The sequence below is a fragment of the Clarias gariepinus genome, chromosome 20, assembly GCF_024256425.1.
Source record: "Clarias gariepinus isolate MV-2021 ecotype Netherlands chromosome 20, CGAR_prim_01v2, whole genome shotgun sequence".
Taxonomy (NCBI): domain Eukaryota; kingdom Metazoa; phylum Chordata; class Actinopteri; order Siluriformes; family Clariidae; genus Clarias; species Clarias gariepinus.
Window position 1 is genome coordinate 18,155,171 of NC_071119.1, and position 17,622 is coordinate 18,172,792.

Here is a 17,622-nt window from a genome sequence, read left to right on the forward strand (position 1 = left end):
GACAGATCTGTTGTCGCTTTATATTTTAATGTCAAGTCCAACTGTCCCTAGTACATAGCAAAGACAAAGAAATGTCCTCACTGCTCCAATTCTTTTGGATAGAGTCTGACATACCAAGTTAATTGTTTCCCTTATCCCCAGTGAAGGGCAATCTTAATGCTTCAGCATACCAAGACATCTTGGACAATGCTATGCTTCCAACTTTGTGACAACAGTTTGGGGAAGGTCATTTCCAACATGACTGTGCCCCAGTGCACAAAGCAAGGACTATAAGGACATGGATTAATGAGTTCAGTGTAGAAGAACTTGACTGGCCCGCACACAGAGCCCTGACCTCATTAAGCACCTTTGGGATGAACTGGAATGGAGATTGCGAGCCAGGCCTTCTCATCCATAAGCAGCATCTGATCTCATAACTCCTCTACAGAATGAATGGGCATGAAATCCCACAGAAACACTTTAAAATTTTGTGGACAGCCTTTTAAGAAGAGTGGAAGCTAATATAGCTGCAAAAGTGGTGCCAAATCTATAATGAAGTACATTATTTGGATTATCTGTTTGGATACCTTTCACTGCAGATTTGGTAAGCATGTGCTGCTTACCTTGAACTTCTTTCCCACCCATTTAGATTGTATTTTTTTAAACTTATAATAAAGATTGCAGTTGATAAGTAAAATAAAATATAGCACAAAATCAAGAAAAATATGTAATACATTAATTGCACCTCCAGGTCCCGGGTTCGATTCCCCTGTCAGGTATGTTCACAGATTTGGCAATTGGGCATTCCCAAATTGCCTGTAGAGTGTGAATGTGCAGGTCAATGTTGACCGGAGGACCTCCTACCATGGCCTTACAAAATGGGAATAGATACAATGGTCCCTAGTTGGACTACAGAGGTTCCTAGATGGATGATGGATGGAATAATTGTAATGATAGTGTATGAATATGAAATGCTGCCCTCTTGCAGTGCATTTTGGTACTGCAGAGCCAGTGGTGGTGAATGTAGACGGGTTGGGTGTTGAGGAACGCGTCGATGTCTGTCTAGCGTTTAACTACTATTAATAGGCCTGGTGTGGGGGGGATGATGGCACGCAGCCAAAAAAAAAAAAAAAAAAAAACAAGAACACGGGAGACTGTAGAACTGTCAACAACAGTCCTGATCAAGGATCTCAAATCAACTTTGTATGATAGTTCGGAATATATATATTATATTATATATATTTTTTTTCTTTCTCATGACAAAGCCAACACATTTTGATTCCAAGGCAAAGTTACTGAGAACGGTGTGTGATATTTGCAGAGCCAATGCATCTGTTGCCGATTTCGTTTTCAGTTATTGACTGCGGTATAGCTGGGCGCAGAGAAGCTGCTCTTATTACAGCAAATGCAGAGTGTTTACAGTGTAAGAAAATGAGGGGCTGAGAGAGAGAGAGAGTGAGAGAGATGGAGAAGAAGGGGAGTTAAAGGGAGACTGTGTACTCCGAAGTGATTGAGTTTGTCGGAGGCTCTGATGTGACTTTCGCCCCCACCTCGCCATTTTCTCAGCCACTATTTATTCTGTCTGTGAGTGTAAGAATAGTTGATGAACTCTGATCTGATTGGCTAATGCGAAGTGTGAAAACAGGAACACGCCACAAATCTTAGCTGACTGATGAAAGCCGCGCGCCTCTAATGAGCTCGCCGAACAAACATATGTACATGAGAGCTTAGACTCGAATGGAACATGCATAATGACATGGAAAGCATAAATAACAAACATGTCATATTGTGATCGTTATTCGGCATGGTGATTATTAATGTTCGTCGCTGTACTCATTAGGAATGTTATGCCATGCTGCTTTCTTATGAACCAACACTAATGAGCAGATGTAGCCTTTAAAACTGTTGCAGCCAGTGTTTTCGGATGATCATACAATATACTCATTAGAGATGGAGGGGAGCAATAGATTTGTTACAAATCACAATTGTTTGATGTGTATATTCCGGGCTCTAACACCTGCACACACCCATACACGCGGGTATTCGTACCTGGCAGGAGTGGCTTGATTCCGAGGGGACCTCTGGAAGGGGAGATGCCGCGTACAATGCAGTCGAATAGAAAGCTTATCTGCTCTCCTTCAGCACAGGATAAGAAGAACACACCAGCCCCTATACACAAACACACACACACACACACACACACACACACACACACAGATTAAAAAACCTACACCTCTTCACCTACACCTGCTTCAAATAAAAAACAATCACATTAAATTCATTATATATTTATTTATTAAATAAAATAGTACATCCCCGGTAAACCCAAAAGTGAGTCTTTTACACCTTGTCACAAATATACAATGCAAAGCGCCTTTAAATTGTGGGGGGAATCAGCTGACCTCGTTTAAATGGAACCCAAAAAGACACCAAGGGGGAGAGGACAACGTTACATGGCGTTTACCATGACAACTTTACAGTACAGTGATTTTTTATCATCATGCTTCCAGACTGATTCATTGAAACCGGTGAGGCCGACTTTTTTCTCCCACACGCACAAACACATACAATATACCAGACTTTTTATACATTTACTTACACACTGAGAATACTGTATGTGATTGTAAATATTGGTATCTGTTGCACTGCAGTGTCTATTCTTTGTACAATGCACGTGAGCTACTTCTGCGATATTGATGTATATGGATAAAAATGCAATATTTATGTTTAATCCTGGACAAACACCTTGCGCTGCAGGACATTTTTACATTATGTATAAAAAGCAGTAATACGCAACTGTCTGCTTCTCAGATGTGGGCAAGTAAAAAAAAAAAGCACACTTCAGGAATTCTGTGAGTGACAGATGGCCTTTAGTGAGTGTGTGTGTCAGTGGGAAGATAGATGTTTAGATTTACTCACAAGTGTGATTGATATGTGTGACCTCCCTAGGTTGGTCGTTAGCAGGAAGTCATACATTAACTTAAGCAGCTAGACCACCCAGAAGAGCATTCGTCCTTATCTCTCTCTCTCTCTCTCTCTCTCACACACACACACACACACACACACACACACACTTATTTCATATCTACACTTATACCTAACAATAATCTTCTCTCATTTTAAAAGTGCTGAGAAAGGAAAATAAAAAATTTGCTGTACAGACGAAATGAATGTCACATGGGGTTTAACGGAATTCCATACGCAGCATAACACAAGTTATTGTTGTACAAACACATTGTTTATTTGTTACTAAACATCTGTACAGCACACTGGATAAACATGAAGAATAGCTTATGCATGAAACATTTTTTTGTGCACTACCTGTCAAAAGTTTGGATACACCTTTTAATTCCATAGTCTTTCCAGATTTTTATTTCTTTCTACAATGTAAAAAAATGCTGAAGCTGTCTAAAATATACAATAATCTCCTTTGAACAGTTGATATTGAGATCTACAGTATCTGCTACTTATGCTCTGTAAATCCTTCATAACGGCTCTAATCTGAGGTGCTGTTTATTAATTGGTGATTTCTGAGGCGGAAAACTTCGTTTAAATGAACTTCTCCTCTGCAGCAGAGGTATGTTTTGTTGCTTGATGGGTTTTGCAAAGGCACTTGATGACACTGTTCTTCCAAGAACTATTTTAGAATGGGTGACCTTCCTGTCTTAAAATAACAATTGACTGTTGTTGTTGTTGCTGTTCCTTAATTACCTAATGTCATACATATTTTTTCATAGTTTAGAAATCTCTGATATCGTTCTAGAATTTATAATATAAATCCAAACTCTTCATCATCATTTCAGATAAATGAATCTTGCAGGCTTAAACAAGAACATTTAAATGTACAGTGAAACCTCGGACTGCGAGTAACACAGTTTGTGAGTGTTCTGCAAGACGAGCAAAGATTTTTTATAAATTTTGACTTGGAAAACGAACAAGTCTTTCTTTACGAGTACCGAGTACTGCTCTGTTGCGATTCTTTTTTAAAGATAAAATGCAGGCTAATTTGTTTTATTTTTAGTTTACAGCAGTAATACCGTTAATGTGTCGCTCAATCGAGTGTCATTAGAGAGCTTTCTTGTTTATTTTTCCGATAAAACAGTGTTTCCGTTGTGTACACGCGTGTGTGTAAAAAGAGTGGAGGAAGGGTAACATGCAAGACAGGAAGGGGGAGAGAGTGTTTTTGTGTTAATTATTTTTATATTTTTTGGGGGGGAGGGGGGGGGGAATGAATAATTTGAGTTTCCATTATTTCTTATGTGAAAATTCGATTTGGTGTACTGTATGAGTGTTTTGGAATACGAGCCAACTTCCGGAAAGAATTATGCTCGTAAATCCAAGGTTCCACTGTACTTGATACAGCTCAGCTATAAACACTGAAGCTTTGGTTTTTGATTTTGCATAACGCTCACATGGATGACGCCAGAACACGAATATTTAACCTGCTTACTGTACTTACAGTAACCACAGCGAGTGCCTCCCTCAAACACAAAGCCATTGGGGACAGGGCCGTATCTGCGCAGGTCCAGGAGATTCCACTGGCCGCTGATAACGGGGGGGACGTCCCTGGCAATGACGAGCAGATTGTTGCACAGATGAAGAGTGGCCAGACCAGTTTCCAGCTTGGTACCTGACAGGACTGTCACCTTAAAACTGTGTACTGTTGGGAAAAGGGTGTGGATGAGAGTGAGAGTGAGAGAGAGAATAAATGAGGAACTAATGCAACCTTATTGAACCTATTACAATATACATTTTTTTTTTACAATAATACACTATTGACATGATTTACAGACTGAACCAAAAAACGAGGTAGTAAGTGGATATTTGTTTGTGTTTTGTTTTTTCAGAGGCGTTTTTTTCATAACACTACCGTATTTAATGACATCAACAGGTACAGTATTCAGCATATTTCTCAATAGAGGGTGGTATAACCCTAAAAACAGCAAACCTCAAACCTCTTGTTTAACTGTCTCTGTTTGTTTCCTCTGAGACAGTGACTCAGCACATTCTCATACCCACTCTCATTTCATTCACCATGCGTTCATTTATTTATTGTATGTATTGTATTAATATTTGTTTTCGGTGCTAAGGCTGAGATTTGACAACTTGCTTTGTATATCGTTTATGCACTTAGGCTCATTTGTACAAACTAGCATGTCTCTTGTTTTTCAGGTTAGGAATCCTTGCAAGCTTTGTATTGCTACGCTTTAACTGTAAGTGTTTGCAGATTTTGCAAGTCACACCGGACAAGTGTGTCTACTAAATGACTAAATACGTATCAATTTATGCTCGAATTGTGTATGTTATAATCCATCATGCATCATCTGGAATCGGCTTTTCGTGTGAGCCGTCGTCAGACCCCGACCTCACACTGAGCACCTTTGGGACGAATTGAAATGCTTTCTCACCATCCGTCTTGACATACTGGGTTGAATGGACAAATCCTGAGCTTTTCTGAAATAGTGGAATTGGTTGTAACAGCGAAAAAGGAGGGATACATTTTGATTGGGATGGTGAAAAAACATACAGCTCTAAAAAAACATATGGCCTTGTTCACTTCTTCTTCTTCTTCTTTGTCTTTCGGCTGTTCCCTTTCAGGGGTTGCCACAGCGAATCATCTGCCTCCATCTAACCCTATCCTCTGCATCCTCTTCTCTCACACCAACTAACTTCATGTCCTCTTTCACTGCATCCACAAATCTCCTCTTTGGTCTTCCTCAAGACCTCCTGCCTGGCAGTTCCAACCTCAGCATCCTTCTACCGATATATTCACCATCTCTCCTCTGAATATGTCCAAACCAAATATGGCCTTGTTCACACGGGCATTAAATTTTTGGATAAATGAATGCACTCTGAACGTCCTAGACGGTTACAGTATGTTGCGTTTTGTAGTGGCGCTCGACTTCTACTGTACACTCGCGTTCTTTGTCTCTATCTAACGCCAGCCTGCAGCCCAAATTGTAGTTTGTGTGTTAACCTGTGGAGGCATAACGCACGTCACCAAAGCCCGTGTGAACACTCAAATTGACTATGTGTAGAAAACCCTTGGCGCTTGATCCGCACTAACCGGACGCTACGAACACCAGAAAAACGCTTGATTTTAACGCCCATGTGAACAAGGCCTAAGAGAGCACTGCAATTTACGCCAGAAAACTGGAAATGGAGATGACTGGAAAGAGAGAGAGTCAAAACGCATTCAAACTATAATTACAAATCTGGGTTGTTCCACCAAATACCGATTTCTTCATGTTATTTAGCCAAAGCATCAAAAAAATTTGTTTACACATTACTTGCATTTTGGTTTATTTGAGTTATTAAAGCTCTGCTAAAACTGCATGATCTTGGGTTATTTTGATGTGTTGTGAAGTTGTCATTTCCTTAAAATATACACTTCTAATAACAGTAGTCAGAAATAATGTCAGCAGTTCACAAAAAATTAAACAAAACTGTTCATCTCACCAATACTGTACATGCACCTGTAAGAAAAAGAAAAGAAAAAAAAAAGAAAAAAAAAAAGAAAAAAACTGATAATCTTTATGTTTCCAGAGCTGTATGTATATGGGTATGTGATGATCAGGTGTTCACAAACTTTTGAATATAATGCGTAGAACGAACAAGAATTAACCAGGAATATCCACAATGATGTGAGACTACCTGAGAATTCTTATAAAAACTAATCGTGAACACTTGAACACAAAAAGATACACATACACAATCTGCGCAAGATCGTTCAGTGAAGTGAAGCAAAATTACTCAGCACCCATGTGCAGAACAGATGGGTTTGGGGTATTTATTAACAGTTTTAACACAAACTTCACGATAAGGGAACTGATCCAATTAGCAAATGGTGCACATGCATCAGTGTGATAACACACTTAACTTTGCTTGCAGGTGTTTTTGGGGGGCCTTGTGGGAGAAAATGTTATTTTCTAAGTTACTTTGTAAGAATGAAGATAAAATGAAGGGCTAAGGAAAAAAAATTATGTTCTTGAACTGTCACTTGTGTAAACTATGACCCAGTGCCAAAGGAAAATTTTTTGAGAATCATTTTCCACAGTTTATGTTTCACATTAATCTTATAATGCTTTCAACCACCCCCCCACCCCCCATCAATGTTTGAAGTGTTTTGTTAATTCATATATAAAAAAAAAACAACAACTGAAATGTCACATTTGCATAAGTGTTCAGACCCTTTGTAATGACACTTGCAACTGAGCCCTGGTGCATCCTAGTCCTCTCAACGGTCCTTGAGATCCTTGAGTATAATTGACTTCAATGGACAAAATTAGGGAAGGCACACACCTGTCTATATAAAGTGTCAAAGTAAATTATGTATATCTGAGTAAGAGTAAAGCCATGATAAATAATTATCCACAGTGTTTACATTCAACCTAGTTTTGTTTGGTCGTCTTCACTAAAGCTAAAATGTGTTCAAATAAGGGACACTGCATTTTTCTTTAATACATGCTGCTCAAGTTGCTCAGTTGCTTTTACACCACAGGCATAGCAGACACATAGAACACCTTTGGGATATATTAGAGCGGAGACTGCAAGCCAGGCCTTCTTGTCCAACATCAGTGTCAAAAATTCCCATTAACACACTCCACAAGAGTTGAAGCTGCAGTGGGTGGGCCATATTAAATCATATTAAACCCTATGGATTAAGAATTGAATGTTACTGGTTATGTTACTGGAAGTTCATATATAGATCATTATAAGTTAATTATAAGATTCGATCACATAAAAATTTTATGTTGGGTGATTACAGTAATTAATCTAGCATGCCATCGTTAACACAACTAATTAAAGGCTAACTTTTAGACTTCTTTTGAAGCAGTTATGTAACTGTATGTCTGTATGTCGTTACATGAAGAGCTTGTTTTTGTCCCCACAGCTGTTTTAGGCTATATGAGTTTATACCTGTATAATTATTATCATGTGTCACGCTGTATGAGATAATCCCTCATAATATATATTTACCCAAAGTCTATAAGAGATGTAATAACAGCAATGTGTGCTAATTTAAGAAATTACGATTAAAATCCATTAATGACAAGAGCATTTTTTATGGTAATTGCAACTTTTGCTTCTTTTGCCGTTGACATAATGAATACTATACCTGTAGTCCTGTATACAGTGCTCTGCGGCAACTGTAAAACTGCCAAAATACAATATTTCTTAGAACAGAGTGCATAAATACACTAAATGTCCAAAATAAGTAATTACTGTTAATGTACTGTACATATTTCTTCTTATGACTATCTCCTTTGAACATTGCTTTTCAAAATCCCTTACCCTGTAATGCCATACCAAAGCCAGTGCTCTAAGAACACGCAGTCCCTATTTTTTTGCCTTTCTGACAATGAACGCATTAAAATGTGCTACAAAAGTGCATGAATTGCATGCTACTTATCATTAAAACATGCTGCCTAAACAATTAAAATTTACATTACAGCTACTTGACTTTTGAATATGTAAATATTTGCATGTCCACTGATCGAGCTACACAACATTGTAGCAACCTTTACACATAATGCTATCGGGTTTATGCTACAGTAGCATATTTCGACAAGGTAGCGCAACTCCTGAGCATATGAACCTTGCTGAATGATAGCTGAAGGTGTGTTGGTTGGCCATGTTGTTTTGAATGGCGAGTGAATTGAGTGGTGAGCTCTGGTTTTCTGAGCGTTTTTCTTTAAAATATTAGTTAATAGCTATTTAAATAGCAGTTTGGTTTCATTTGTTGCAATTAATCTGAGCCCAAATTGGACACATCACTGAGGGCCTTTGGATATTAACTCAGCACAAAGCATAAAAATAACATATGGTAATTATAATAACTCACATATTACATGAATGTAGCTAAACTTTTATATTGGGACATGATTAGGGATGTTAATGATCAAGAAATTGAATGCCTGTAAGAAATTAAATAATGTTTATTTTGCATCTCTTTCTCCACATCTCAGATCTTTATTAAATTACAACACTTGCAGTCTAGGCAGAAAAAGATACAGTATTTTTTACTGTTCCACATGTATTTGTTTACTGTGTCAAATAACAGAAGAATAATAGCTAACTGCTTTAACACTAAGTGACCGCCCCACACTGTATGTGTTGCAAACATTGCATTGTTTGTTTAAACATTTCAGTTTTAATGGACTTTCAGAAAATATATTCCAATTTTACACTGTGTGTTTCCTCAAACTAAATCCATACGTTTTAGAAAATACTTTTCAATCTTGCTTACCTGTAGTACAAGATGCTAACCATGACAACCCAACTGTATGCCAACATCAACTTAGCTATCCTTATTAGCTAGCTTGCTAATAACTTATTTGACAAGTTGGGTCTCCACAATTCCTTTTAAGAACTCCAGATTGATTTGGCCTGCTTACAGCTCACTTCGACCAAACAAACTGTTATATTTGTGAGCTTCTTTTTCTGCTTCTGTTAGGGATTGCTACAGCGGACCATTTGTCTTCATCTAACTCTGTCTACCACATTTTCCCTCATCACTCTACCCTCCACCCTCCTTCTCCTCCTGCCTGGCAGCTTCATCTCCTCCTGAAACCCCCCATGCCTCCTCTGCACATGTCCAAATCATCTTAATCTGCCCTCTACAGCTTTGACCAGAAACTGTCCTACCTGCAACTGTCCCTCTAATATACTCATTCGTAATCTTGTCCATTCTTGTCACTCCCGAAACAAATCGCAGCATCTTCAGCTCTCCTACCTCCAGCTCTGTTTCCTGTTTTTTTCTTAATCAGAATCAACATCTTCAAACCGTACAACACTGCTGGTCTCACTACCGTCATGAACCATTATTAGATTATTATAAATACTTGGGGGACAGTGTTGATAATGCAGGGTACATCTATGCATGAGAAGCACTGGATTGTGCTGCCTGAACTGTTTAAGTAAAACTTAAACTAAGAAAAAATGTGCAACGTATTAATTATTATAGATGCATTGATTATTGATGTAACTTGTTTAACTATCAGTTAGAAAAAATGTGCAAAATGTGCAGGGCACAATGTGGCAAAGATTTGACCACACAATCAGAGGCACAGTCATTACCATATACTGACTTCAGCTTGGTAAAAAATAAGAATAAAAAAAAAAAACGCAGAAAAATGTGTTGTCCTCCCTTAAATATCAGTGAAAATAATAGCAGTTGATAGATATCCAGGGTGATCATCCTGAAATAAGTTTTTGTATTTTTGCCACTTTATCTTAAGTTTAACATACAGTTAACTGAGATAAGAATCCAGTATGGAGAAAAGAATACAGTAAAACCTTGGATTGCGAGCATAATTCGTTCGTATATCAAAGTGAATTTTCCCATTTAAGTATTAAATACCCCATCAGTATTGAAATGTGTCATGTTGTCACTTTGACTCTCTTTTTTGCACATTTGCACATGAACTTTGTGTTGTCTCTTTTGTATAAAACTTAAGTCGTTTTTTCTGTTAACTTAAAATATCATTAAATCTGTCTTGTCTCAGCTAGCCGGCTTATTTGTTTTCTAAGTTAGCTGGTTAGTTTTTTTTGTTAGTTTATGTTGTTAATTTATGGTATCTTGTCAATCTTGTCTTGTCTTAGCTAGGCAGCTAATTAGATTTCTTAGTTGGCTAGTTATTTCTTGTTAATTTATGTTGTAAATTTATGTTGTCCGTATGTACAGTGGCACCTTGGTCCTGGAGGAATGTTGTTTCGTTTGGTGTAATGAACTGTATATGGTTGAAATGACAATAAAAGCCCACTTTAACTTAAACTTAAAATATTATGGAAACTCCAATGATTCATTCCACAGCCCAAAAAATATTTATAGAAAAAATAATTAATACAAAATATTAAGTCAAAATAATAAAAATTAACCTGCATTTTACTTTTGAAAAAATAACTGGTGTTAGACAAGAGCAAAAGAAGGAGCAGGGAAAGCTATAAACATATTTTTCTCCCACACTGCTACTGCTTTTTACCTTTTTTTTCCTTCACGAGGGTCGTTGGTGTGGTGATTACCCAGAATCCCACAGCGCAAGAGAGAGAAGGTCCATTGGCCCAGTTGTGATCATGTGACGCTCGGCAGACAAAGTGTATACGGACTACAGTACTCTTATTGCAAGACCTTGCTTGTTTAAACTTTTTTTTTTGCAAAATTCTCGTCAATCCAAGGATCCACTGTAATCTACTCAAGGTGTAAGTAAAATAACTTGTGTAGTACACTAGGAGGTTATATACACTGAGGGGGGCTTCAAGAGAAAGCAATGTGTGTGGGGCTGGTTGAACCTGTCAGCACTGAGTATGATACAAATTTGTGAATGGCCACAAATCAAAACAATGAGGCAAGGAGTCAAAGTTCAGGATACTTTACAATCACCCACATATACATACACACACATGGAGTGACAGCAAGGATGTGACTTCACAGCATGCTTTGCCAGCCCCCCTCAGTATAGTAACTGCAAATCCCCCACCTTCACTCACACACACACACACACACACACACACACACACACACACACACACACACTCCTAGGTCACATTGGGTTATTTGCTTCTCAGATTTATGAGGCTAATGAAAGGAATGCACATCAAAGCCTGCCATTTAACAGACTCTTTTGCTCAAGGGCACCTTTAATCTTAAAAACTATACTTTTTCTCATTAATAGCTGTTCCATAACAATTTATACAATGTATAAATTATATGTATAATGTATACTCCTTGTCCTCATCAGCTGGTCCACAAAACCGGATCATTGTTCTTTGCTCTTACACAACAATCGTTGTGGGAGTGGGTCTGTTAAGTTTCTGTGCCAGGGGTCAGAAGTTTATGAGCCTAAATCTTACCAAGGAGTCACTGTTCACCCCCAGACTGTTTGATTTTCTCCTCATTGGACCAGGTCTGTGCTTGCACTGAATCTAGCTCACTTTGAATAGCTCACTTTGTTTTCATTTGCATATTTTTCAATATCTATGTTTAAATGCAGACTTTTATAATAAGAATCTAATAACTCCAGCGATACCTTGATGAGCTGGTTGCACAATCACTTCCGTGTCCTCCTTTCTACTGCTCGGTTATTTGCGGTATTATTATTTTTAGGCACATCAGTAATAGAGATGGGGGGAAAACGTTACAGTTACAAATCGCGATTCTTTCATGTGGCAATTCAAGTATCGCCACACTGACTTTACAAGTCTTTTTTTTATTTCAAAATATACATGATATTTTTTTGTAAACATTTTTTATATATAATATTTTTATTTATTCATACAATAAAAATGTATAGTTGGTGTTTGTCTGAACGTGGTAGATATTTAAGAAAAAAATATTTTGGGGAATAGATATAGAACACATTATTGGAAATTTTGTCTGTCTGTCACATAAAAACTACTAAATGAATTTTTAATGCCATTTTCATAGATGTATTTGTTCAAGCTTGAGGTAACATATAGGCTTTGTTTCATTGCAATTAGCCCACGAGAAGAGAACATATCCTAATTTTAATTTTAATTTTAAATGGAAAAGTCCTAATATCATTAAAAAAATCGACCTTGGATGCACTTACGAGTGTTTAAATAGAAATCTACTTCATTCTGCGCACTTCACTGTGACATGTAAAAAGTTTGCACAATTTTGCAGTTCCTTTATGATCCTACAGCTCAAAACAATTCACACATACGCAAAAGTGAATTATTACCCATTAGAACCAACAAATTTCAACCTAGATATCGTCGAATGCTAGTTAACCCTCGTTGGTAATCGTTGGCGTTTCGGGTTGTTATGCCAGTGACATATCTCTAATACGGTATGCGCCAAAATATACAGTTCTGAAACTCGCGCATCTCGGACGCACATGTGCGTTTATTGACGTGGCAGAGCTCGAGCCACACATGTTACCAGTAGTAAAAAGTTGTGTTGTGCAGTTGTTGTTGTTAGAACTGAGTCTCTTGACGGAGGAAAAAGTCTTTATCGTTGAGGATTATTTTGACTCATATGATAGCGGTCGTAAACGGGGACTGAGTTTAAGAACAATTCCTCCCCATACCCGTCCCATTACCCCGATTCTTCTTACACCGCCTGATGGTTACTTGTGGGGAATGTTAAAGGAGAGTGTGGTAACTGGGAACTGTGAAGTTTGGCCAATAACCGAGCCTGCATTACACGAGCAAATCGTTTCATTTTGCAGGAGTCTGTAGCATCAAACTTTGTCCCGAGATATGTTTGAGAATCTGCATGAACAATATGAGACGGTAGGAAATAAACTCACAGAACGTTACATCATCTGTCATTTCATCTGGTAAGTGAGGATGATGTGGAACAAGGTGTAACACAGCAATGTTTGGACTTTCTCTTCTCGTGTTTAAAGAAACGTATTATCTTATGTAGACTCGTTGTAAAAGAGCTAACAACAACTGGAAACAACTGGAAATGGAAATGGCACAGTAGTATTCCAAGGTTGGAAGTACATAAAATTATCAAAAAAAAAAAAAAAAAGGGCGAAATGAGCTCTAAAATGAGCATGTGTGTTTGATTTCAGTTCAGCATAACGAAGAAGGTCAGCGACATGCAATTTTTATTTAATGAGACCATCGTTTCACTTCTAATGCCATATTTAAATGAACTAGCTAAGTGAGCCAAGTTACACGCAAACAGTATGTACCGTTTAAACAGGGTCATTTGTTTCAAGCTGACTGGAAGATATACAGTAGCACCTGGCCGAAAAAATAGAAAATAAGAAATGTCCCCACTTCAGAAGGGCCTGCATAAAGTAATAAAAACAATTAAAGATTTGAGTTAGTTTAAGTACTGTTCAGAACATAGAAACACCTAAATAGATACCTTTAACTTAAATCATAAATGGAGATCACTTAAACGCTTATGACAGTAGAAAACAAATATATCATGTGAAAGTAATCATTCCTTGCAATTGTGGAGGCCGGAAATGCACTCTGCATTCGCGCACTTTGCAGTGGGTGGTCACTGAAAAAACAGTCATACACACCTTCCCCTAGATAGTAGCGAAGACGAAGGTCCCAAGCCAGTAGTGCCTCCTTGCTATCAAACCCTAGCTGAACAATCTGATTCAGACTGAGGATTGTCAGAGTGTAGGCAACTCCTTCGCTGCTCCCTCCTGTCTCCAGACCGCAGATGTGCTCCAAAACCACGCTGCTCCGCTCCTTTACACCACGCTCCTTAGACACCAATAGCACCAGGCAGTCTGTGACAAAGACAAGAAACTGAGAAACAGCCTTCGCCATTGTGTACCATTAAATTTTCTGCTAATAAAACACCTTGACGTGACCTGAATCGGCTTAGGGATAAGAGGTGCTAATATAATCAACATGAGTTAGTAAATAAGACAGGTGTGAAGTGTCCCTGTTGCTCCCAGTCCCAGGAAATGCAACAACTGTCCAAACATCACCCTTTGTCCATCGCAACATCACATAGACAGCTGTCACAAGAGCTACATCAGGAGTGTGACCTCTACACTCACGCGCATTCATCCACACGCTACTAATTGATGGATTAAATGTTATAGGTCTAACTAACATACTGTCTTCTTCTTTGTCGTTCGGCTGTTCCCTTTTAGGGGTCGCCACAGCGAATCATCTGCCTCCATATAACCCTATCCTCTGCATCCTCTTCTCTCACACCAACTAAATTCATGTCCTCTCTCTAACTAACATAGTGTACTGACAAGAAAAAAAAGTGAAAACTTAGAAACATCAACAGTGGGATTGGTGTAGAGATATTATCAGTACATCAGAAGTGAGTGTGCACAGGCTTTCCGCAAATGCTGGTCCACCTCTAATGAGTCAGATCAAAACTCGACAGATGCTAAATTGTTCATTTTCAGTCCAAATGACAGGATGGGTACATTTCCGCATATGTTCTTGTGTGGTTTTCTTGCAGAATGTGACAAACAAAATGCATTTCAATTTGACAGTAATTACAGAACCGTTACCGGTCCATTAGCAACAGCTGGGTGTTTCGTGATCGGCTCAGCTCGCTACACATTTTCAACCAAGAGCTTCATGCGTATTATGCAAGTGAATCACTTTTGGCCTTGCATTCAATCATTAACAGAAACATTTAAATTTCAATCTAAAATTATTTTGCTTGATTTAAAATAATGTAGATGTCGTAGCATATTACTGTAGGAAAAGGGAATGCATGGGTTTTGCAAATGATGGGTATTCACAAAACTCATGACAGTGGAAATTTCTAATTAAAGATTTAATATAAAGAATAAATACAGTATGTTTAATATTAAGGATGAGTTCTGTTCCAAGTGAAACCGGGACCGGAGCGATAGCGCTTTTCCATTGTGTCAGTCGGGTGCAGGCACTAGTCGTGGATGATTTAGATAAAAGACGTCCGGTGACTGAAATGCACAATTTTTTTTTTTTACAATTTTTTAAATTTAATTTGTATAGCGCTTTTACCAATTGTCATTGTCGCAAAGCAGCTTTACACAAAGAATTATTTAAGTTTGTATGGAATGTGAATGTGTATGAATCAAAATAATCAGATAGTTTCTGGTGAGCAAGCCGAGGGCGACACTGGAAAAAAGGAGCAAGGAAAAACTCCCTGAGATGGCGATAAGAGTTAACCTTGAGAGGAACCGGACTTAACAGGGAACCCATCCTCATTTGGGTGAAACAGAAATCAGGAATTGATCTGCATTCATACTGTGTGTTAGGTGGCAGCCAGTTTAGCTATAACAAACTACTGACTAGCGCAACAGAAAAGCGCTCTCATCCTGCACAATCGAAAGTCACGGTTTGACTTAACCCAAATTTGGTTTGATACTTAAAGTCTAGCGACTTTCGATTGTGCAGAATGATAATGATATATACACTTTTCTGCTCCCGGAAAAGCGTTCTCGTTTGATCCTTTAAAGTCGACGGATCGCAACCTAACTGTCTGTGGGACAATCATTCACCAACAACTATTTCACATTAAAGGAACTCGGCAGAGAGTTACTGTATTGCAACATCTCCTGTACAGGCCTGACTTCGCTCCAAGCCATTTCGGCATGCTTGGTTTATTAAAGGATCATAGCTCTGGCGTACTTGTACCTTGATAGTATTCAAGCACTAGTGAAACTCTGGGATAAGTGCATTAGTGCTGGAGTTTAAAAGTCCCTGGTTCGACTTGAACTGTTTTTAATGGACGTGATACACGGTAAAGTGTCAGAGTTTGTTAAAGTAAATGAGGTGTTGAGACGTTTACTATGAGTGGTCCAATCCAAACAGCGTTTGCTCTCAGTGTTATGGCCTCACTACCGCTTTATCCAAGCACTGTATACAGGGTCACAGGGGGGCCTGGAGCCTATCCCACCCTGGATGGGGTGCCAATCTACAACTAGCCTTAATCTGCATGTCTTTGCATGAGTGCACCGGAGGAAACCCACCACGAACAGGGAGAACATGCAGACTCCATGCACACATACCCGAGGCGGGGTTCGAACCCGGATTCTGAGAACTAAACCATTGAGGCCTCCATTTGGCCTGAAGTCAATGACCGCCGCTTTAAACACAATCTGATTACCGGTTATAAACAAACTGTCGATCGTAAGGTTTGGTTCTCGGTACTGAAAAATATTCAAACGGACCACCCCTGTGTCTTTAAATGTAATTCAACACACTGCGATCTAAACTGGGAGAGCCAAAGTTGTGAATGGGGAACATGATATAAGCCAAGGATCTCTGCTGAATATATACCATAATGCGAACTCAACTCCTGCAGACTAAAAACACTCAACTTAAACACACATTCCTGTACAGACAGACTAATGAGGACCTGTGTTATTATGTCATAGATTACTGGAAACAGTACAGAAGGAAGTGGAAGTACATTAGAGCAAAACCTTAGAGAGTAAACTTGCTTTAATGAAACGTGTAGCTGTGTGTGTGTGTGTGTGTGTGAGGGCCGAGGTATCAGGTTTAACGGTTACATACCCGCCACCGGTGAGGGCTTACGGAGGACTACCCAGCGAGTTTTCCACTGCGGGAACAGAGAAACAAACAAACAAACAAATAAACAAACAATAAAGACTAAAAACACACAGGCAAAAGAAAGAAAAGTCTGTCTCTAATAAAGGAAAAGCTCCCTCGCCTTTTTGCCGTCTCTGACTTTAACGTGTCCTTCCGCGACCGATGAATCCGTCATCTTCCTCCGCTCATGGCTCGTGAACAGCTGCGCGCGGATCACTTTTCAAAATAACTGGCGCCGCCACCGAGAGCCGCACGCGCTTAAAAAAAAAAAAAAAAAAAAAGCCGTCCCACTTGGACGGAAGAGCACAGGTGACACCGAGGAAACTGTTTTATGTGTTCTGTTTTTTTAACGTCCTGTCTACACACACAAAAAAACAAAAAAACCTGTGGTTGTATAATAGTATTTAATTACCAGAGCGCACGTTAGAGTATGATGCGCGCGCTTCGGTGCATGCGCACGGTTAAAGCAAAGATAGGCATAGAAATATTAGCATGTAGCCTCCAACGTAATATATCCTTATAGTTTACTTGACCTATGGCACTATTTCTAGGTTTTATATGGTCAATAATGATATTATCGTTACCTCATAACATCGTGTATGATACAATACACCTTATAGTAGTTTTTGTTCTTAC

At 38.7% G+C, this 17,622-nt stretch overlaps 1 protein-coding gene across 4 annotated transcripts in view; it reads right to left on the reverse strand.

The window, feature by feature from the left end:
* Positions 1 to 17,192, reverse strand: part of LOC128508681 (protein Dok-7-like) — a 37,728-nt gene extending 20,536 nt beyond the window's left edge. For all 4 annotated transcript variants that reach the window (XR_008355939.1, XM_053480112.1, XM_053480110.1 and 1 more), the window contains exons 1-5: positions 17,108 to 17,192; positions 16,951 to 16,996; positions 13,989 to 14,204; positions 4,439 to 4,639; positions 2,029 to 2,148 (exon numbers count right to left, since the gene is read on the reverse strand). Coding sequence is in view for 3 of the 4 variants with exons in the window: in XM_053480112.1 (XP_053336087.1) it covers positions 2,029 to 2,148; positions 4,439 to 4,639; positions 13,989 to 14,204; positions 16,951 to 16,996; positions 17,108 to 17,161 (637 nt within the window). In the remaining variant the exon portion in view is untranslated. The remainder of the gene's footprint in view (positions 1 to 2,028; positions 2,149 to 4,438; positions 4,640 to 13,988; positions 14,205 to 16,950; positions 16,997 to 17,107) is intronic.
* Positions 17,193 to 17,622: the final 430 nt, after the last annotated feature.